Raw genomic sequence first — 23261 nt, 5'->3', positions numbered from 1 at the left:
TTTGTCGCCCGTGTCAGTCTCTCCGGTACCCACAGTGGTTCTCGTCCCGATTCCTGTGGGAAAACACAAACCGCGCCTCGGTTCCAGCTGACCACTGGATCCGGGCCCATCCATTGTCCTGTCAGGACATCTTTCCACTTCACCCACCCTTTATGGTTGGGGCAAGGGTTGCAGTGCTCCACGGCTGGGGAGCAATTATCATTATTTAAATTTAAAAAATTGTGTGTGAATAGTGCCATGGATAATCGTGCCTTTGGGGCCAGGCCTTGGCCTACTCCCCCTTTTTGTTTTTGTAAAATTTTTTTGAGGCTTCTATGAGCCCTCTCAATGATTTTTTGACCTTGGGGATTGTATGGGATACCATGTTTTAATTGAACCTCTATCATTTTGTAGAACTCATTGAAGGCTTTGCCTATATAGGCTGGTACATTATCAGTTTTTAATATTTTTGGTTTGCCCCATGCGGCCCAAGCCGCCAGGCAATGATTGATCACATTAGACACTTTTTTACCTGTTTCTGCTGTTGCGAATATGATGTGAGAACAGGTGTCTGTGGAAACATGAACATATTTAAGAGTCCCAAACTCTTGTATATGTGTGATGTTCATCTGCCAAACATCACCAGGGATCAAACCTCGAGGGTTTACTCCCATCGGTATGGCAGGTTTGTATGTGGCACAGGAGTCACATAGTCGCACGATATCTCGTGCATCTGCTCTGGAAACATGGAAATGGTTTGCTAGTGTCCTGGCATTGACATGAAACTTATTATGGAAGGCACGGGCTCGCTCGATTGGTGTTAGTAAGGTAAAAATCCATAACGGGCGAGTGGCAGTATCAGCAGCCGCATTCCCCTGTGCCATGGGCCCCGGCAGGGATGTATGTGCTCTTATGTGGGTGGTGAAGACCTTATGGTGTCTGTTCTGAAGCAATGTCTGGATAGACAGGAACAGCCCAGCCACTGTGGAAGTGGATCTAATTAAACCGGCAGTCTTAAGCATTTGCATAGCATTGACCACATACCTAGAATCGGAGACAATATTAATGGCTTCTGAGAACCGTTCAAGAATCATTTTAACGATCTGCAGTTCCACCACCTGAGGCTGATCAGGTTCAAATTGTATGGTAACCGGGGGCTTGCCTAGGATCACATAGGCGCCTATCCCCGTCTTGGAGCCATCTGTGTATATTGTAGTTGCTGGGACTAATGGCTCAGAGGTAGTAACCTTTGGAAAAATTATAGGGTGCTGAGTGACAAATGACAAGATAGGGTCTTTAGGGTATTGATTGTTTATATCCCCATGGAAAACACATCTCAGAATGGCCCATGTATCTATGCAGGCAGCCAGGGTCTTGATCTGGCTGGCGGTATAGGGTACTCGGATGGCTTGTGGTCCTGAGCCAAAATGTTGGACAGCTCTATCATGCGCTTCAAGGGCCAATGAAGCGACTGCCTCCGGGTAATGCTCTATGACTTTTGCAGGTGAGACCTTAGGGTGTATCCACAGTAATGGTCCTTTCTGCCAAATCACCGCTGTGGGCTGTAGACTAGTCTGTAGCAAACAGACATCAAAGGGTCGCCCTGGTTTAATTCTGTGTAAGGTAGCCCCACCTAAGGCTTTTTTCACTCTCTGTAAGGCAGCTCTTGTCTCAGGAGTGAGCCTCCTGTGGGAGGCTATATCTGGGTCTCCCTTCAGAAGGTCGAACAGGGGTTTGAGATCTGAATTTGGTATATGTAAATACGGCCTAATCCAATTAATGTCTCCCAATAGCTTTTGTATGTCATTTAGGGTCCTAACGCCATCCGTCCTAATGGTGACCTTCTGTGGAGAGACTAGCATAGGGGAGATTTTTGTGCCTAAGTAGGTCACCATTTCTCCTCCCTGAATCTTGTCGGGGGCAACATGCAGATTAGCTTGTCTCAGGGCCTCGACCAACTGGCCGAGCATATTATTTAGCATGTCTGGGTCCCTGCCGCTGAGCAAAAGGTCGTCCATGTAATGCACACATCTTATCTTGGGAAAGGATTTCCGTAGGGGGGCCAGTAGGGAATCAAGGTAAATCTGACACATAGTGGGACTGTTGGCCATACCTTGGGGCAGCGTTATCCACTCGTATCTGAGATCAGGGCTTTTTTGGTTAATGGTGGGTAAAGTAAAGGCGAACCTATGAGTGTCCTCTGGATGCAGGGGGATTGAGAAGAAACAGTCTCTAAGATCTATAACATAAACTGGCCAGGACTGAGGGATGGCTGAGAGAGCTGGCAGCCCCCTCTGGACCGCCCCCAGGGACTGCATCTGCGCGTTGACCGCCCTTAGATCATGGAGCAGCCTCCACTTGCCAGACTTTTTTTTAATTATAAAAATGGGGGTGTTCCATGGGGAGGTTGACGGCTTAATGTGTCCTAATCTAAGTTGTGTACTGACTATTTCTGACAAGGCTAATAGCTTCTCCTTAGGCAGGGGCCACTGAGGTACCCAAACCGGATCATTTGACCTCCAGGTGATTTTGATCGAAGTGGGTAGGAGAGCTTTTTCAGCGGCCCCTAAGAAAAACCCAGCCCTTGCCTACCTTTTTTGTTCTCTACTGGTATTGGGGATGTCCGACCCTGTAGGGCATTGCCCAAGCCTTTGCCGGGGGTATATCCCTGGTTCCTGAGTATATCCTTAGCCTGGGGGGAGCAGTTTGACGTAAGCGTGACATCCATCTGAGTGAGGATGTCCCTTCCCCATAGAGACACTGGCAACTGCAACACAAATGGTTGGAAATGGCCCTGATGACCCTCCTCATCGCACCAGAACAGGGTTGAAGCACTAACCTGAGGAGCTGACACCATCCCCAGGCCCTGCAGCGTGTTATCTGCAGTGTTGGTGGGCCAGTTGGAGGGCCAATCCTTTCTAGAGATAATGGAACGGTCAGCTCCTGTGTCTAGGAGCCCTGTTATATTCTTGTCATTGACCTTAAGTGAGAGCATGGGCCTTTTATCAAGTATTATATGGAGTCCCTCGAAGACTTCCCCTGAGGAACCGAAACCTTGACTTTCTCTAATTTTCTGCTTTGAGGGGAATCTCTTGTGGAGACTGGGGAGCAGCAAGAGCTGCGCTATCTTGTCTCCTTTATTGATTACCATAGTACCCACAAGAGATTGAACCATAATTTTAATGTGTCCTGTGTAGTCTGAGTCTATGACCCCCGGGACTACTATGAGACCCCGAAGGGCCGTGGAGGATCTCCCGATCACCAGACCCACGGAATTTTCGGGTAATGGTCCCTTAAAGGTGGTTTCAACCACTTGAACACCCATATCAGGCACTAATATAAGTCTGGAGGCGACACTGAAGTCCACACCTGCTGACCCAGGGGTGGCCCTTGTTGAAGGCTGCCATCCTGAGCTGTCCTGTCTCTGGGGCGGGGGCCCGCCTGTGAAGGGGGCCCCCTCTGGCCGTTTTTTGGCCCTCTAGCATCTCGTCCATAAATACGGTTGCCCTGAGCATCAAAGACCGACCTACACTCCTCAGCTTTGTGTGATCCCCTCTTGTATCGCCCACAAACATATGGTTTTTTATTCCTAGGGCGAGGCCTAGCATCTGCATTGTTTGGGCAATGACGTTTAATGTGTCCTGGCTCCCCGCAGGCAAAACACCCTTTAGCCTTACATTCCCCTTCTAACCCGCGAGGTCCCCTCTGCTGTACAGCCGCGGCCAGGAGAGCAGCCACTCCCGAGTTGGAGAGCGGCCCCCCTATCTCTCTACATATCCTAATCCAGGCGTTGAGGTCCTTGTTCTTATGAGGAGCTATCGCTGTCTTGCACTCCTTTGTACATTGCTCAAAAATCAGCTGCCTTACCAGTGGTCGAGCCACTCCCGGATCAGAAAATATCTTATCGGCAGCATCTTGCATTCGGGCCACAAAGTCAACAAATGGCTCTGTGGTACCCTGAATTATTTTTGAAAGACACAAGGAGGCTGTTCCGGCACCACTTACCTGCTTCCAGGCGCGGAGCCCTATGGCGTTGATTTGTTCATAGACAGCGCCGGGGAACTGAGTCTGATCATCAGCGTGCCGACCTTCTCCCATAAGCATTTTCTTGTTCCACCCCCGGTTTCCCCGACTGGCGTTTCTCTCAGCCTGCTCTGCAGAGAACTCTGCGTACCAGGCTCGCCAATCCAGGTAACTACCCGAGGGCAGACACGCCTTTGCCAGCTGAATCCAGTCCGCGGGGGTGAGGGGCCCAGAAGACAGGTTCTCCAGCATGGCAATGGTGTAAGGCGCAGTCGGCCCAAAGGTTGTAACTGCATTTTTAAGTTCTCTAATCTGCTTTATCTCAAAAGGCTCCCATGCATTACGTCCCTGGCCCATAGCTACTTGTACAGGAAATATCCCGTAGGGGCCACTATCTGTCCCAGGTGGTGGATGTACCTCATGAGACAAACGTCCCCCCTGTCATAGCCGCCTGTAAAAATACCGACCCGCCGGCGGCGGAGCATAAGACGGCGGCCATGATTGGGCGGAAAATGGGGGCCCGTGCATCACTTCCTGTTCTGGCGAAGGGGAAGGGAGCTCCCAGGCGGCCGCCTCGCGGCGAGGGATCGCCTCCGGGAACAGCCCCCAAGGTGGGGCGGAAGGCTTCGCCTCCCTCTCGCGCCGGGGAGCGCTCAGGAGCTCTCTACTCCTCCGCAGACCAAGTTGAGCGGAGCGCAATTCACGGCGCAACGCTGGGAAAGAACCCTGCGACTCCTTATCGAGCGACTTAGGCTCCTGACAGCTGGTCTCTTTGGCCTCCTTGCCATTCAACTTTCCCTCGTCCTCGGAGTCAGACGACTCCGAGGCTAGAGCCCCGTCCTTCTCCTTAGCATCTTTGTTCCCCTTGACGGGCCCCTCTCGGGAGCTCCCCGACTGGGCCTGCTCAAATACCCTGCGTACTTTTGTAAGCTCTTGAGAGCTTTCTCCACAACCACCCTCGCTCTTAGTGTTGCTACCTAGCATGTTTCCCATCTTTTAATATGTTACTCACCGTGTGAGGCCCAAGGAATCCGCCACTTACGCGTGAGCCTGAGGGGAGTCTAAAAGCCCTGTAGGTGCGCGCCACCCAGAGCCCAGGCTTATCCCCAACTCACCTGTCTCGCAGCTCTGTACTGGAGCGTTGTCCGCTGTCACGTCTCGGGGGTGATCAGTCCCCGTACGGGCCACCAAATGTCGATGTTGCTCCCGGCCGGCAGGAAGGACACACGACAAAGTCTGGCAGTGGACAACCTTTTCTTTTATTTTTCTTCTCCGTACAGCCTGCCCTGGGATCGCTCCCAGCCGAAGCCTCCTTTGGTCCGCTCCCCGCGGCTCCTTCTGGGCTTCTATTTCCGGGCTTCTTCTTCCCCCCCAGGGGTGGCACCAGTATATATACGGATACAGTGTCCAATCATGTTAAAGTAAGCAAGGCAAGCTGATTGGCTAACATCATCAGTTGCCAGGCAGACTATATTGTTGAGCGGGTTGCTTACGCGGTAAGCAGGAAACTAACGTGCTCGATGGGAGGGGTAATCTACCTCAGGCTTTACTCTTTACTACAGGCCTCACGTCCGCCAAGTGAGGCGACCGGGCTCGGGGCTGCGGCTCCCAACAAAGATGCAGCTCTGGGGCAGTGCATTTGCCTAGCAGATGTGAGGCCCTCAATTCAATCTCCAGCATCAAGGAAGGGGTGCAAGGGTGAGCTATTTGGGAAGATCAACACTCTTCTGTCTCCTTATTCTGTCCCAGGCTCGGCTTCAGCCCCTGCACTGCAGGGTCAGGCTGTGGGGAACATGGCCAGTGACTTCAAAGACCAAATAAGAGGACAAGTTTTGCCATGAGCTCAGCTGGCTGATCCAAGCGCCTCTCAGGCGCCATCTCCACTGGGCTGTACGAGCAGGGACCTAAACTTCCCATCCCCGCAGCACTTGCCTTGGTTCGGCACAGGCTTTAACCTCCAGTGTCTCATATAGCCAGAGAGCTTCCCTGTTCCCTGCTTATTCAATCCCAGACACCTTACATAATGGAGAGCAAGGGCTGAGTACCCTGAGGGGTGACAGAGGCTGTTGCGTGTGTGTAGGCACGTCAGTCTGCACTTCACCATGCTCTAGGTAGAAAAGGGGTCCACTAGCACCCAAGTTCTTCAGTGGTACTGGAACAGACAGAGCTTGGGTGCTTGCTAAGGAGCCATTTTAAAGAAGACAAAAGGAGAAAATGACCCCTGAGTTCAGGGCTGGAGAGCAAAGGACGTGAAGAGACACATGCATACTTCCTGATGGCACTGTGTGCGGGGCTTCACGGGACTACTGGGAAGGGGCCGTGGGATTGGAGCGGGCTCTGTGGAGAAGGGGAGGCCTCTGGATGGCCTCTTAGGAGTCAGGGCTTGGAGAAGGGAGACACCAAAACCCAGCAGCAGAACTGAGCTGGGGAAGGGGCTCGGGAAGTGTGCAATAATTCCCAAGCAGGAGGGCAGGAGCACACAGCATGCTACAGATGCAGTGAAAGGCAGATAGCATAGAAGACAGAGACTGGATCCTGGGTGGCTCGTGGAAGTCAGAGTGTATTCTTACATGATTGGCAATAAGGGGAAACTGTAGATGGCAGAGGAGAGGCAGGACAGGAATTGTATTTTAGGAGGATTGCAGATGTGTGCAGTCTGACAAATGTATGTAAATTCACCTGTTTGGAGGAGGATTGAGAGCAGAGAGAGGAAAGCAAGGCATCACCACTGACGTTTTCTGTCCGTCCTTCTGTCCATGTTCTTAGCCCTCAGTGGCCATACCCAGAGGTCACAGATCTCTAGCATCCTTCCTAACTTGTTATCGGTAGGCAAACCAAGCAGTTAACTCATAAGAAGAACTCTGTAAATAATGAAGATTGTGAAAAATAATAGTTATGACACGGGAAAGTGGCCAGTCTGGTGGTTCTTGGGTGGGGCTTGGTGTATGCTCACGACTCCAATTCCGAGGACAGGGCCTAAAGGGTTAAGCAATTCTTCATGTTGTCCGCACTTACCTGTTCCCTGTTCACTTCTCATCAAAATGAGTCGTCTTCTAAAATGAAGACTGGGACACTTGAGATGGCCCTGGTCTACCTCAGCAGAGCTACCACGAGGCAGGCTTCTGTGAATGGGATTTCATGCTTCTTGCCTTCCTCCTTTTCAAGAGTTGGAGGATCAGGAGAAGGAGGCATCCATGGAAGGCAGAAGCAAGAACCTAAGGAGGGAAATCCTGGGGTGAAGTTTAGCCCTGAGCTCTCCCTGTAGGGCCCCTAAAGCTCTGTGTTAGCACAGAGCCAGAGGCAGCTCCCTGCTGATCCCCACATGGGCCCTCTGCATGTGCATCATCCTGTACTAGAATGAGCTTGAGCTAAGGGTCAGGAGGCTTCAGTTTCATTCCTGCTCTGTCCCTGGACACTTATGTGGACAACAAACCAACTGCTTGCCCTCTTGTGTGTCCAGGCCCTTGTGTGTGCAGTAGGGTGAGGGAAAGGGCATCGTCTGCTTACTTGCCTCCAAGCTATGATTTCAGGAAAGGCAGAATAGTGGAGGGTTTGAAGGGATTCCAGATCACAAGTTGAGAAAGATGGGCTTTTGCTGGAATACATGATGACCAGGAAGGTCAGATTGTGTCCATTTGAAATGTGTGCATTTTATCTTCTAGATTTAGCTTCTTGAGCCATGTGCACATGCTCTGGTCCTTATGTGCTGTTTTTACTTTAATTCAGAATCACAGAGTTGATTGGTTACCACCCGGAGGAGCTGCTTGGCCGCTCAGCCTATGAGTTCTACCATGCTCTGGACTCGGAAAACATGACCAAGAGTCACCAGAACTGTAAGTTTGAGGAGTGCCTCATGGAGCATCCTTGGGTCCATAGAATCTGGCGTTGAGTGGGGTGTGTGGTTGATGGGACAGAAAAGACCAGGTCACTTCCTTCTAACAGATACCATCCTATGTGGTAGATAAGAGTCCCTCCTTCCAGATGGCTGGCAAACCAAGCTGCCAGCAGCCTATGTATATAACACTTGCATTCAAATTAGAAAAAGACCTTTCCGCCAGAGGTACACCCATGCCAAGGCATACAGCTTGGAGAGTGGAGGGTGGGCTGAGTCTCAGTCCCCACACACCATTTCTGCCTAGAATACTCAAGCAGTCATCAGTCTGCATAATCCTCTAGGAGAGCCCTTCAGGGAATAATTCAGGACAACATATAACCAGTTTATTCTATAATGTATCTGTGCATGATATACATGATATACATACAGGAGTTATGGAAGGAAGAAAGGGCACTTGAGTTAGACCTTGAAGGACAGAGGAGGCTGGGGCGAGGCAGAGGGAAGGCAGCACAGGACCGCTTCCTACACAGAGATTGCTTGCAGGTCCAGTGTACCTTTAGAGGAAGCTGCTGGATACACAGTGCTGGGGTGCAGAAACTCTGCTCTACAACTTGGCAAAACGAGTACCATGAAGGAGGGTTCCAGGACAGGGCTAGCCAGTAGAACCTTCTGCCAGAGAAATGTTCTGTATCTGTGAGGCCATATGTGGCCTATGCAGTACTTGAAACATGCCTGGTACAACAGAGGAGCTGAATTTTTAATTTTAATTTAAATAGCCATGCTTGGTTTGTGCCCACCATAGTGGGTAGGGTAGTTCTAAAGTGTACACTTGACCAGGCTTCCACTCAGGCTTCCCATCTGCAAGTGACTCAGACTGATTGCCTTGAATCCGGGTACCATCAGCCTGCAGAGACTCTGGGTCTCGCACACTGTACTTAGCCTGTGGGCACCACAGGAATTGGTAGAATTGATCTCTAGGAGACGGAATTTGATTTTTAAGGAAAGGAGAGGAATGAGGTTTCCCTGGAAGCGAGGTGGCTGATACCCTTAACCTTGGTGTCACCAAATGAATATTTGGGAAAGAATGATCCCAGCTGTGCCCATATTGGTGCAGACAGATACTAAGAGGGGTGTGTGCAGGAGGATGAAAATGGGTAAATCTGAGAGGATTTCCAGGGCTGGCAGTGAAGAAAATGGACACTATTTTTCCATTGCTCCTAAGTCCATCCTTACATCGCAGCCTCAGAACTGCTGTGGCTCAGAGCAGCCAACAGCTTGGCAGCCCACAGCTGCACACGAGCACAGGTGACACAGAGAGGTCTGCTCTTTCTCACTGGTCCCTCTCCTTCCTCCTGGAGGCTTTTGTGTTTGATCTTACAGTAAAACAGGGACCACAGTGTTACATATCTCAGAGCAGCTTTTCACTATGGTTCCTAGCAAGAAAATAAACACACCAAGACCCTAGGTGTAGGCCCACTTGGAAAACCAGGGAAGGGGCGGGGGCAGTGTTCACGTGCCACGCATGTGACCAAACCCTAACCTGCCCCAGCTTTGAGGTTGTAGGACACAGGTCTCTTCTTCCCTTGGAGACACACTTTTTTCTGATAAGGATGGGTCCTGCTTCTAAAGTGACAGTGGCAGAGTCGTGCAGACATTTGGCTAAACACTCAGCTTTGACTCACTGATACCCCAAGACCTGGCCTCCTGGACCTCTGTGCCTTTGCATATAAGATTCAGATAAGTCCAGCTTTCTAAGCCAAGGGAGAAACCAATGCAGGGAACAAATGTAACACTTTTCTGGGAATTCTTAGAGAACAGTATTGTACTTCATCTTACAGAGAAGAGGAACAGAAGCTGCCATCTAAGACTTCATTCCAGACATTAAAAAAGGGATTTTTGTTCCTTCTTAGAACCTCTCTGATCTATAAAAAGGGTCCCAGTCCTATCAATTTTCTACTGATTCCGAGGAAAAATGCTGGGATTTTGTTGGTGATGTTGCTGACACTGTTTTACTGAATCCATGTGTTAAGCTTTAGACACCCTTAGTGGTTAGTCATTGCCCAATAGAAATCACACGCTCCCTTCTTCTGATAGGGCCCCAAAAAGCCGCCCTGAGCTCAGAGTCCTGTGCTTGCCCTGCAAGCCCACATCCCACAAAGCCAAACCTGCCTGGGTGGATACTGGGTGAATGTCAATTATGACAGACATCAGTCTCCCCACAGTACGGATGGGTGTGTGTCTATGGGTGTGCAATTTTTCTAAATTTTCACACAGATTCATACGTGCTATGGAGCAATTGGAGGCCTAGGTTTGAGGCTGGTCCAAGTTTGCACACTGAGGTCCTGAATTATCACACGTATGTCTGTCTCATCTCTCAATGTTTACCACTAAAGTGACCAGCAAAGCTCAGTCTTCAATCAGATTGAGATAATTGAAAGCTATCGTTTTCAAATGGATTAATAATTTATACATTGTCACTCTCAGAGGAGGGGCTGGGGGCTGGCTTCTCTTTGTTGTTTGAGAACATGTGCTCTTAGGAAAACAAGATTAAAGGCCATAAAAAAGCCTATCGCCCTACTAAGTAGCAGGCCCCTCACCAAGGCTGGCATTAATGAGCAGATGATTGGAAGCTGGCGCTAATTATATTCTACTGACAGAGCAGGCCCTTGCCTGCAATTACTAGAAATGCAGTTAAAACCTCTGCTGGCTGTGCTGTTCAATCAAACAGAAAAAGAGCCCTGAATTCAGTTTGCATTAAGAACTGTCTAAATAATTAATGCCAGGTGCTTGAAACAGTGCAAACACCATCGTACAGCAGCAGTGGAGGTTCAACGGCACAGAGAGGGGGACAGAAAACCTACAAGGTACTGATTTGGTCAAGGAATCCAGGATGGCTTAGGGAAGTGGTAACGGAAGACTTCACCTCCCACTGATTTTTGACTTAATGGAGCACGAGAACATTGTGCTGGGAGCCACAGGACCGTTACCTAGCCCAGAATTGGTCACGATTGTCCTGTGTCATTATGAACTGAGTCATGACTCTTCTGGCCTTACTACTGTGTGAAAATGACACCTATCACAGGATTCTGTGAAAAAGATTAGGCAAAGGTAATATGATCCCTTAGGAAAATAGTTTGATCGCTTCTTGTATACTTACATGGCTTATAATCTAGCAGTTGTACCCAAGAGAAGTGAAAATATCCATAAGGAGAGTTGCACACAAAGGTCTATAGTGCTTTGAGTTTTCAGTTTTTGGTCATTATAAACAAACATTCAGGTGAGAGGATAAACTAGTTAAAGTACAACATCCACATAATGGAATACTACTCAGCAGTGAAAAGGAAAGAGCCACAAGTTACGGATGCTGATTTTGACAGAGCCAGACACAAAAAAGTGTGTACTCTTGTATTCTTCTATTGCTGTGAAAATCTATGAGACAATATATGACAATAAATAATTTAATTGATCAGTGCTTGTCTGGAACCAGGGGTAGGAATAGCTGGGAATCGATGTCAGGAGGCATTAATGGCATTGGGGGCAGCAATAGCAAAGTGCTTATACCTTCACTATGGTGATAGTTACTTACATGTATGCATTTACCAAAACTCACTGAACTATATGCTTAAAACGTGTGCATTAAATTAATTTTCAAAGTTTTTTTTTGAGAGCAAGTCTCACTACACAGTTCAGACTGACCTGGAACTCACAGAAATCTTCCTGCCTCAGTCTCCTGAGTGCTGGGGTCATAGACATGCATGGGGATATACTCAACAGTAAAGTTTGTTTTTAAAAATGAAAAGCAAAGAAAGAGTCTTTAATTTAGGCTGTAAGCCTGTGTGCTATTTCTGAGGAAGCCTTTCAGCAAATCACTCAGCAGTTCTAAGCGAAAGGAAACCTGTGTGGATGGCAGTTTCTTCACACGGGTAGCAGAGGGCTGGGGCTGCTGCTTAAGTGAGGTAACAATGGCCCCAGTCCTCATGGAGTGCCTTATATGCCAGGCGCTGATCTAATCGCTCTGCAGAAATGAATTCACTCCAGAGTTTTGGACACCACAAGGCCCTATAGACGGGGAAGTTACAGTAATTCCTGAACCCTGCCAGTGCTTGTTAAATGTCGGAAAGGGTCAGCTGTGCCCAGCAAAACATAAGCATTAAGGATTGCAGTCAGCAGTGTCATGAATCAGGCTGTGTTCCTCTGCCATGCAGAGCTGCTGGATGGGGAGGTGGCCCATGAACCTACCAGCACTGGGAAGACCCTGTATTTATAGAAAACCTGGGTGTTCTCCTGTGTCATCCACAAACATGTATCGTAACTACCTGTGGCAGCGCTGACCACTACTGTATTTATTAGTAGCTTTGGGAAAGAGTTTGCGTTTCCTATACAACATCTATGTAACTGATAAACCAGGCAAGTACATTTGATCCTGGGTACAAAGAGCAGTGGCGTACGGAATGACAGTTATGCTTATTACCATCATCAGTACCCTATTTTGCAGAGAAAGAAAACAAAGGATTGTTCCTTTCCCAACCAATCTAGAAATATTTCCATCAGGCTTCTTCCCACTTCTCTGTGACTCGAAGGCTTCCAACCTGGAGTTTGAATTCCCAAGGAATAAAGCAAACAGGCAGTTCAGAAAACTATTGGAAATTCTAACATCAGCAGACCAAAATGCCAAGAAATATATCAGCTCCAGAAAACAGATGCAGCTTTCTGGACTGGGGACAGTTTGGGATGTGGGGCCCCTTCTGCAATGTTCTTAAACAGTAAAAACACATTTTAAATGAACAGAATAATCTGAAAGAGGAAAAAAACATAAGCAGGTAGCCTTGCTGAGCCACTGGGAGGGAGGAAGAGAAAGGTCCTATCACTAGCTCTCTCTTGAACTTTTCCCCCCAAGAGTCATTTGCCTTGAACCTTCTCTGGCCCCAGAAATGACAGACTGACAGAGACCTGGAAAAATGAAAGGCATTAGGGGCTGGAGATTTATTTAGCTCAACGGCATAAGCGCCTGCCTTGTAAACGTGTGGTCGTGAGTTTGATCCCTGGTACTGATATAAAAAAAAAAAATGAAAGGTAGCAATTAAACAAACCTGTGCTTATAAGCAGGCTGAGGTGCTGCAAAGAGCAGTCTTTAGCTCAGGCTACATCCAAACCCCCTGCCCCCTGAGGGTTTGATGGGCAGGGGCGTCTTCCCCTGGGCTTGGGAGGTCAGGAGGGCATGTGCTGCTCTGGGTCCTGCTTCTAGATGAGCTAATCTGTCAACTGATTTGGTTAGGGCTGATGGAGGGCCATGGCAGAGCTGCAGTGGGAGGGTTTCTCTGTTTCAAATGAAGGGCTGACACGAGGATCTCTAAGCTTCCTCTCCCTGGTCCTCACTTCCCATTCCTGCAGACTGACCTCCCCTATTTCTCTGATCTTGGGTCCCTTCTTCTCCTCCCATAGTGTGCACCAAGGGACAGGTGGTGAGCGGCCAGTACCGGATGCTAGCAAAGCACGGGGGCTACGTGTGGCTGGAGACGCAGGGGACCGTCATCTACAACCCTCGCAACCTGCAGCCCCAGTGCATCATGTGCATCAACTACGTCCTGAGGTGAGTTGCGAGGGCTGGCGGTGTGGCCAGGTATGAGGAGGTCCTGGGAACTCCAGCCTCTAGGAGTGGGGGGGCACCGTATCTGGGAGCTGTTTGTAGTGCTGGTCTGAGAGGACTCCTAGGAACAGTGGGTTGCCTAGGAATTTTTCTGCCCCTTCCCCTTTTTCTGTCATTATGCCACGTCTGTGCCAGATAGCACACAGCAGTCACTTAATATTTTCTGCATGGGAAAATAGGCAGAATCGTGGGTGCAACCCCTTCCCTCTCCAGCACCTGAGAAGACACCAGAAGAAATCATGGCTCAGGTGAAACACAGGCAGAAGCATCCACCCAGATCAAGACGTGCACAGTCAGGGGTCCCCCTTCTCATCACTGCCTCCACATCAGACTTCCACAGGGTGGCTCTTCACAAAATACCAGCACACAGCGCCCCACCCATCCTTGTCTGAGAGACTTGGCCCTCAGTTTTCCCTTCCCTGAGTCCGAGGGAGCCAAAGAATTTTGCTAGAAAATATGGAAAGTCTGAATGGCTCTCTTGTCCCATTAGTGAGATTGAGAAGAATGATGTGGTGTTCTCCATGGACCAGACCGAATCCCTGTTCAAGCCCCACGTGATGGCCATGAACAGCATCTTTGACAACAGTGATGAGATGGCTGCATCTGACAAGAGCAACTTCCTGTTCACCAAGCTGAAGGAGGAACCGGAGGAGTTGGCCCAGCTGGCCCCCACTCCCGGAGACGCCATCATCTCTCTGGATTTCGGTGGGTGCTTCTTCGCTAAGTAGCTCTGCAGGATCCTCTTGGCGCTAGGGGTGACTGTTGCCACAGCAGTCCTCTAGCTACAGCTTCTCCTAAACCAGAGTCGCCCCAGGTCTGCTCTCTGGGGAGTCTGTAAAGGATCCCCCTCAGAGGCCATTCCTCCCAGCTGGACCTGCATGCTCTCCAGACCCTGCTAGGCCTGTGTTGGGATTGTGGGTGTTCATCAGGCAGGCCCTTGTCTGCACAGGGAATCAGAACTTCAAGGAGTCCTCAGCCTTTGGCAAGGCCATCCTTCCCCCCAGCCAGCCGTGGGCTGCAGAGGTGAGGAGCCACACTGCTCAAAAGGAGGCTGGAAGCCTGCCCGCCTTCACCGTACCCCAGGTGGCCGACCCCGGGAGCAGTACCCCCAGTGCCACAAGCAGCAGTGGCTGCTCCACGGTGAGCCCCCACTCCTGTGTGCGTGTAAAGAGGGAGGAGGGGGCTTCTCCTCCTAGTGCCCCCAGATTGCTAAAGAGAAAGCACGACAAAATTACGTGCTGTGACCCCTGCTTCCATCTCTTGCATAGCCAGACCCTCACCCCCAGGATCAGAGCCCATCCCTGGCTTTCGGCATCCATTCTGCACTCCTGTCATGGAGGCTTGGTCCTTAGGCATCGCACTCAGTCCCTGTGCAAAGCCCTGCTGGCCACAGCCTTTGTGTAGTTTGCTCCTTCAGCCATCCTATGAAATGATGAGCCTCGCTTCATGAAACTGAGGTTCAGAGAGTCAGTGAGGTGACCTAATTCACACAGCACCTCCTTTACCAATACTTGGTGGAATGCAACTGAGCAGATCCAGGGATGGGTTTCTGCTTCCACATTGAGTGAGGGAGATGAGGGCCCTGGCCTTGACTGGGTCCCCCTCCTTCCTGGCCCCCAGCCCAGCAGCCCTGGAGACTACTACACATCTCTGGGGGATGACCTGAAGATTGAAGTGATCGAGAAGCTCTTTGCCATGGATACAGAGGCAAAAGACCAGTGCAGCACCCAGGTAGGCAGCTGAGCAGCAGAACAGAGTGGGAAAGGCTCCTGGCCATCCTGTGTTGCCAAGACCACTGAGGAGGCATGGCTGAGGCCCCTAAAATGGCCAAGGGTGCTGGGACAAGGTATTCTCTGATACCCACCTTCCTCATTACCTGTGCCAAAGCCAGAGCTCTCATGTTTAATCCTCAGCTACTGTCTGCTCTTTACTTGGATCCCTTTCTATCCACACATGCAACACAGCCACAATTCTGAACCGGTAACGGTGACTTCCTCCTAAAAGCGTGTCCAGACTCAAGATGTCACTCAGCATAGGGGCCAATTACTTCCTTCACAAACACATTCATTTTGGAATTTTGAAAAATAACTCATTTACTTCAAATGCACTTCAGATAACCTCTGACATTATTTGTATATAGCTTCTCAGGAATATGTTGGCTGCATAAGGCCATGTGTTCTTGCGTAAATGATATAAATGGAAGAGGTAGATGGCTGGGAAAGTATTTCTACGAAACCCAGAGAGAATCTGTGTGGCCCTATGTGTCTTAGTGTGGCTTGTGCATCTTTATGTCCATCTTGTACCTTCGTCCTACCCCTATTTTCCTCGCCCCTGCCCATGCTAGGGCCTGTAGTTGTGACCAGTACCAAGTTGCATCCTCGGTGGGGGCTCAGTCTCTGATCTCAAGAACTGTTTTCTGTATCTGCTTGTTACCTGTGATACCCTGAGTAACATCAGGAATTAGAAGTGGCCTCTGAGCATCTGCTGCCAGGAACAGAAGTCCCTCTGCCACTGAAAGCCAACTGTGTACCAGAGCATCTGGGTCTAGACCTGTGCCTGGCCAGATGAGAGAGATGAGGACGAGTTGTCCTCTGTCCCCAGATACACAGTGGGCACCACAAGCCTGAGCTATGCAGGAAGGCAGCTACTGCAGTAGTTCGGATGGGCTGGCTTTGTGGTGGGGTGTCCCTGGCTGGGAGAGAAGGTGGTTTGGGCACCTCAGGCTAGGGATGAGGTGACACTGGCAATGAATGAAGCAGGAATAAGCCCATGGAAAGAGGAGCCCTTGCACATCAGCTGGCCACAGGGAGCGAGTGGAGGTGCCTGAGCAGGCGGGAGACATGGTGAAGCATCCTTGAGATGCAGGGGAGGGACTGAGCTGGAATGAGACCAATCACTGAGCTCCCTGCACTCACTTGCTCCTTCCTCAGACTGATTTCAACGAGCTGGACTTGGAGACTCTGGCGCCCTACATCCCCATGGATGGGGAGGACTTCCAGCTGAGCCCCATCTGCCCAGAGGAGCCCAACCTGCCCGAGAGCCTGCAGCCCACCCCGCAGCCGTGCTTCAGTGCCATGTCGAGCATCTTCCAGCCACTGGCCCCCGTGGCCTGTCACAGCCCCTTCCTCCTGGACAAATACCGGCAGCAGCTAGAGGGCGAGAAGACCGAGCCGGACCATCGGCCCATGTCCTCCATCTTCTTTGATGCTGGGAACAAGGGGTCACTGCCATCATGCTGTGGCCAGGCCAGCACCCCTCTCTCTTCCATGGGCGGCAGATCCAACACACAGTGGCCTCCAGACCCACCATTACATTTTGGGCCCACAAAGTGGCCTGTTGGGGATCCACACACCGAGTCCTTGGGGACATCACCATTGGGGAACTCCACTGCCTCACCCCACATCTCCATGTTCAAGATGAGGTTAGTGACAGACGCATGGCTGCATTGCCAGGGAAGGGGACAGATAGGCACCCACTGGTGGGATAGTCAGGGCCCTGGGGGTGCTGTCTGCACTGTCCCCTCCTCTGAGTCACAGGCTTCTCATGCTCCAGTCAGCCCTTCCCAAACTCAGAGAGCTCAGCTCTGGGGCTCTCCTTGAGGGCTGCAAAGCCTGGAGCAGGACAAGCTTTTATCCAGGCTGGAGACTGGAGGTTGCTCAGACCTCAGCCCCGAGAGACCAGGCCCTTCAGTCCAGGTGAAGGCACTGGGCAGTGTGGGCTCCAGACTCCCTCACTGCCCGCTTTCTTGGGCTTGGCAGGTCTGCAAAGGGCTGCGGGCCTCGGGGCCCAGATGTGATGAGCCCGGCCATGATAGCCCTCTCCAACAAGCTGAAACTGAAGCGACAGCTGGAATATGAGGAGCGAGCCTTCCAGGACTCCAGTGGGGTGAGCTAACACAGCGCAGTGGGCACCCCTCACCGAGCCTGCCCTGGGCCCATGGGTGGCCCTGGCAGCTCCTCTCCTTACACCTGCCCTTCTCCCGTGCAGGGGGATCCTCCAGGCAGCAGCAGTTCACACTTGATATGGAAACGCATGAAGCGCCTCCGGGGCGGAGCTGGCCCTCTGGTGCCTGACAAGTCCTTGAGAAATCTCCAGGTCCCCACAGGTGAGCTCCCTGGGTTCTGTGGAGGGCCAGGAACTGACGACCCATCCAGCTCCTCCCCTCACTTGCTTCCTGAACCTGTGAAAATGAGTTAGCAGAAATCTCCAGGTTCTAACATCTTTCTCCTCTGTCAGATGGCATCACACTCACTCTCCACCCTTGATATTTCAGATGAATTTAACAAAAGCCCCCTGAGGGGCCTTGGCCAACCCCTACGACACCTACCGCCCCAGCAGCCACCATCTGCTGTGAGCCCAGGGGACAATGCCAAGAGCGGGTTTCCTCCTCAGTGCTATGCTGCCCCATACCAGGACTACAGCCTGCCATCCACTCACAAGGCATCAGGTGGGTGCTTGGTGGCTCCTACCACATCCCGGGGCTGCCGTGGTGAGGAAGCTGGGCTTGGCAGGCAGGTAGACATTGATACTCTCACAGAGCATTGTTTGGTGTTTAGAAAAGTTGCAAAACTGAGAAACACATGCCTTCATAGAATAGCACTTGGGGACAGCAGGGACTCTAAGTGCTATGATGCTGGGTTTCCCAGGGCTGAGGCCAGGCACAGGGCAATACCTTGCCCAAAGAGTCCCCTCCCAGGGCTCAGTCTCCCTCAGTTTTAGACCTACCCCCTCAGGCACCTAAGACATGACTAGCAATATTAGAATACCTAACATGGACTCGGGCCAGAGAAACTAAGGGAAAGAATCCAATCCCAAGAGGACTGCGATTTGTTATGCCGTCCCATCACTGACCTCCCCACTGTTGGGTAAACTGAAGTTGGGGACTGATGGAAGCATGTCTGTAGAAAAGGGTCAGCTGAATGGTAAAGGACCAGAGGCTGTGACATGTCGGGGCTGTTGAAGAGAATATTAGGCATGAAGGGGAGGTATGCAAGGACCTAGACACAGACATCACAAGATGGCGAGTCATGGCTCTGAGTGGTTTAGAAGGAATTCTCCCATGACCAGGTCACCTCCAGGGCTGCTGCTGCTGTACAAGTCCTGGAGCCTGTGTCTTTCGATGTTTTACACGTTGCTCTGGGGTCAGGCAGAAGCTGAGCAGAGTCTGTGCACTGTAGGGAGGGAAGCCTGAGAGAGACTATCCAACCATTGGACCCTGGCTTCCTGAAGGGTTAGCTACAGTCACCAAAATGTATATGCAAAACATAAGATGGCTTTGTGAAAAAGTATATTTGATACGAGCAAAAAAAAAAGATCCTTGTCCTCAGCAGTATTGTTTAGAGAAAATTATAGTTTTGCTCAGAGATCAGCCATAAATTCCAGAACTGCTGCTTACCAGCTGGATGGTAGGCCAGCCAGAAAGTTTAAATGAGAGATTTTCATGTCATATATCGAGTTAAGTGACTGGAATATGTCTGTCTAGTCAACAGTAGGCAGCATTGTTCTTCCTTGATGAACTCCGTGAGATTCTTTATGAACTCTGTGAGTTTCCTCCAATCTCATCTTTTCAACTCAGATCATTTCTGACTGTGAATAAGAGAGGTGAACATATCAGCAAGTATCTGCTAGAGAAGTACATGCTAGCAGGGAAAGAGCAGCAGGAAGAAAAGGCCAGCTGGGGATGAGGCTCTGCAGATGAGGGCAGGGAAAGCAGCTCACCCTGATGCCCAGATGCGCACCAGCACGAGGACCCCAGAGCCTTGAAACTTAGAGCAGGACCCATGTGCACGTGTGTGTTCTGTGCGGGCTTGCATCCATGCACATATATCTACATGCATGTGTGCATAGGCACCAGGGTGTTCCAAACTCTTTTTCTTCCCTACCGCAAGTGCACAAAGGTATGGGATCCGAAGCCCCAGTCCTCGCCATCCTCTTCCTGGAGGCTCTTTTGCTGAGGCTGGCCAGTCATACAAGGGCCCCTCCATCAAACCTCTGCTCAGTCTGCTTTTCCCTTCCTTAGGTCTGAGCCCTGCTGAGGTGGGGATGGAAGCACATACCTTCTCTGCTGAGCCCGAGCTGGGGAATGAATAGGTCATAGGAAACAGAATGGTGAAGAAACTCGATGAAATTAGGGCTTCCCAATCCAACCCCACTAACACGAACTTTCTGCACAGACCTTGAGCAGTGTGTGATCCAGGATTTTTTCTTTCAGGCTTAGCAAGCCGGCTGCTTGGGCCCTCGTTTGAGCCTTACCTGCTGCCCGAACTGACCAGATATGACTGTGAGGTGAACGTCCCCGTGCCAGGGAGCTCCACACTCCTGCAAGGAGGGGACCTCCTCAGAGCCCTGGATCAGGCCACCTGAGGGGGGGCTCTGTGCCAGCCACACCCCTGCCGACGCTGTCCAGCCAGCTTCACTCTCTAGGTCTGTTTCTGCAACTAGGTATTTCTAACATCAGCATCCTTTTTACAAGATGTACTTACCTGGCCAATTTGCCCAGGTCACCAAGCAGTGGCCTTTTTCTGAGATGCTCACTTAATCATCCTTATTTTTAAAATACACGGTTGTTTTACCTGCTACATTTTGCTGTCAGTGAAAATGTTCTTAAATTTTGTAAGAGCCTCCCTCCCCACCTTCAATGACTTATAATTTATATTACCCAGAGTTTTCTGTCTCACACATCCACACCATCCATACTAACAAGTCTGGGGGATGTTTGCTCTCCGGTAGGGAAAGCTTTGGCTTCATTTAATTAAGATTTTTTGTTATTGTTGTTGCCAAAGAAAAACTAAAGGATTTTTGCTTTCTAAATGTGGTTTGTGGCTTTTCTCTTTCAAAGATTTTTCTTGTTTGCTTTTTAAAAACTTATCACCATATTGTAAATTTCACTCTTTTTGTCGTTGTTGTTAAAGCTGACTCTGCTCCAATTTTGATGTGACTTATGGGGGAAAGGCAGTGTGAAAGGTGGACTCCAATGTATATGGTTACCTGGGAAAGTTGCACAGTATAGCTTTTCCTGTACTGTTTGGTGCCCCCCAGTCGGGTGGATTTTTTATTATTATTATTCAAAAGCATAACTGAATTTTTTTAAAAGGAAAATTTATATCTGGGCTAAGTGTTTATCATATATATGGGTACTTTGTAATATCTAAAAACTTAGAAGTGGACATGCTCACACAATCACTTTCAGATCTTTCTGAAGCTGTTAATTTTCTTTTCCTCAGTGTTGCCAACACTGCAGAATTATACAGTACTCCCACAGGCCTGTACTAATACCGCTCACACTGTCTGCTGATATTTTGCGTTTGGGTTACGCCATAGGTGTGACAATCCGCGTGGGAGCACTGCGAGCTGTCTTCTCCTCGTGTTCTCTGTGTGTCATGTATGGATGTCTGTCGTATTATTGCTGCCAAGAGGGTCTGCTGGCATGTCAGGGGTGGGGGTGGGGAGGAATGCTAAGGGAGAGGAACTGCTTTACCCTTTCTGAAAGCTGTGTTGCTAGCCCTTCAAGTGCACTGAGCTATTGACTGTGTTGGTCTCTCACACGGCACATTTGGATATTTCCACAACTACCATGAAATGGTTTTGATGGGAATTCATAAAAGCAAGTGAGGCTTCAGAAACGACCAGGTCCGTGTCCTCCTAGCGCACGACCTTGGAGCCACACAGAGAGAGGGTGGCCAAGTGGAGGGCTATGGGGACTGACCACTGGCCAGTCCCTGGGTCAGCCGTACGAGGCCTCGTGCAGCGCCCCCTGCTGGCAGGCAGCTGGCAGCCCTCCAGGGATGGGCCCTAACCTCAGGTTCTCTCTGAGATGTCTGTCACGTAAGGTGACATGTATAGGTAGGAAGCACTGAAAACAGTGTTCCCAGAGCGCTTTGTAACTCACTGGGTAAGAGGGACAACACCTTTTGGTTTTTCAGTACCAATCAACATGGAGCTTATCTGTTGTGGATACAGTAAGAAGTTTCTAGACACACACGAGGCATATCAGGCCATGAGTTTGGTAAGCCCAGAGGGACTTACTGTCAAAACCAAAATTCACTTTTCAAAAGAAATCTAAAGTATATGAGAAAAATTACATAATCACTGCGTTGCTAAAGTTCACTTTAGCAGCACAGTGGGGCCCATCACGCAGGGCAGAACTTGAAGGGTTACTGACACCTAAATGCTGGTATTTGATTTCCTGTGTGTGTTCCCTCAGGGGCATTTTACCCTTGCAGTTTGACTAAAACACTCTAAAAATTATTCCAAGCTTCATATTAACCTTACCTGTCAACATAACAACTTCATGAACATTATTATATTGTTGAATTCCTACTGACATTGTAACTGTATGGGAGCTTAACTTTATAAGGAAATGTATTTTGACACTGATATCTTATTAAAGTATTCTGATCCTGTAACTGCTGGTGGCTCTTATTTCCTGTGGATTGGTCACGGGCTGCACCAATGGAAAGTGAAGTACTTTTGTAATAGCTTACAGGGCATGAACATTGGCACTGATCTTGGTGAGATAGCTGGGCCAGCGGACAGGAACCCTGGCGAAGGAAGGAAAATATGATTAATACTTGGCAACTACATTTCTGCAGGTATTTGGCCCTGCTCAAGTACTCAAGCACCAGACACAGGACCCACAGAAGCCTCATTTTTGTCCTGTTTCAAGCAACTCAGTGATGACTCTGGATTAAATGCACCTCATTTAATATTTTGCTTTTCAAAATGCAGGTAGCTTAGGAGTAGGTATAGGCCTCCATAGACATGGGTAGAGAGGCTGGGTCCCTCCCTGCACAGAATTTAAAACTCTCAAGCCCTTGGGGCTCCTCCCAACTCTAGACATGTTCTCTAGGCAGGCAGACCCCAGTGGGGTGAGATGCTTCTACACTGCCCTAGCTGGTAGCCTCCCAGAGAAATCTCTATGGGAGGAGGACTCAGACCCAAGACTGGATAGAGAAGACCCACTCTGATTCATGCAGGACAAACAGATCCTACCCCTGCATGATCTCTAGGGCACAGTTGAACTCTGGTTTTTCGAGAGATACAACTCACTTAGTTCCTTTACAGTATGCAAGATTTAATTAGCTATAGCTTTCCTCTCTTGAAATCTGTCCATCTTCTGCTTTTTGGGATAAAGGACTTTCATGGGGAAGCCTGTGTAAAGAGTGGTCAGGTTCTCCTGGCCCTGCTTTTCCTGAGACAGCACTCACTGGATGTGTTGTCTTGGCTGGCTGGTGCTGTAAGGGGTACGGAAACAGTCACTTAACTTCTCACCTCTTTATTTCAGAGATGAGACAGAACAGACCCAGGGAAACACAGTGGCTTGCCTGTAGTCACACACTGATTAAGTGGCAGGGCTGATGTCAGCATCATGGGGACAGAGTGAACTCACAGAGGAAAGGGGCCACCACGCCCTCCCCCAGGCTGGTTCTCGGTCCCTCCTACGTAGTCAGGCCTGCTGGCCAAGGAAGTGCTCCTCATCCTGCCTCCAGATTGAAGGCCTGGCCTGGTTACTTCCTACAGGATACTTTCAGTTCTTCTAAAATGATCACTACCCAACTGTCACTCCTGGGTGTTCAGAAATTCCCATGAACTCTCTGACCTCTGTGGGAACTGCTTGGCCTCTCAATGACCTTGGTAAAGTCTTCATTCCGTCACTTCAGGCTGACAGGACTTAGGAGAAAAGTATTTCAAAATGTCTCCCCAGTCCACCTAACACACATACACACTCGGGTGATCTAAACTGGGACTTCTCCTGTGGAGTCCTGCTCCTTCTCTCCA

At 49.9% G+C, this 23261-nt stretch overlaps 1 protein-coding gene across 1 annotated transcript in view; it reads left to right on the top strand.

Moving 5' to 3' along the window:
- The window catches only part of Epas1 (endothelial PAS domain protein 1), an 85760-nt gene extending 63871 nt beyond the window's left edge, over nucleotides 1-21889 (top strand). The window contains exons 7-16 of the mRNA XM_063229097.1: nucleotides 7729-7835; nucleotides 13280-13427; nucleotides 13975-14189; nucleotides 14434-14624; nucleotides 15105-15215; nucleotides 16415-16905; nucleotides 17243-17369; nucleotides 17472-17589; nucleotides 17758-17931; nucleotides 19696-21889. Of these exons, the coding sequence (XP_063085167.1) occupies nucleotides 7729-7835; nucleotides 13280-13427; nucleotides 13975-14189; nucleotides 14434-14624; nucleotides 15105-15215; nucleotides 16415-16905; nucleotides 17243-17369; nucleotides 17472-17589; nucleotides 17758-17931; nucleotides 19696-19847 (1834 nt within the window). The 3' untranslated portion in view covers nucleotides 19848-21889. The remainder of the gene's footprint in view (nucleotides 1-7728; nucleotides 7836-13279; nucleotides 13428-13974; nucleotides 14190-14433; nucleotides 14625-15104; nucleotides 15216-16414; nucleotides 16906-17242; nucleotides 17370-17471; nucleotides 17590-17757; nucleotides 17932-19695) is intronic.
- Nucleotides 21890-23261: the final 1372 nt, after the last annotated feature.

This window comes from Cavia porcellus, unplaced genomic scaffold (assembly GCF_034190915.1).
Source record: "Cavia porcellus strain 051 isolate PalLab524CR breed Dunkin Hartley unplaced genomic scaffold, mCavPor4.1 scaffold_1, whole genome shotgun sequence".
In the NCBI taxonomy this organism is placed as follows: Eukaryota; Metazoa; Chordata; class Mammalia; order Rodentia; family Caviidae; genus Cavia; species Cavia porcellus.
Note: the sequence above shows the minus strand (reverse complement) of the source record. Positions and strands in the feature narration are given on the sequence as shown.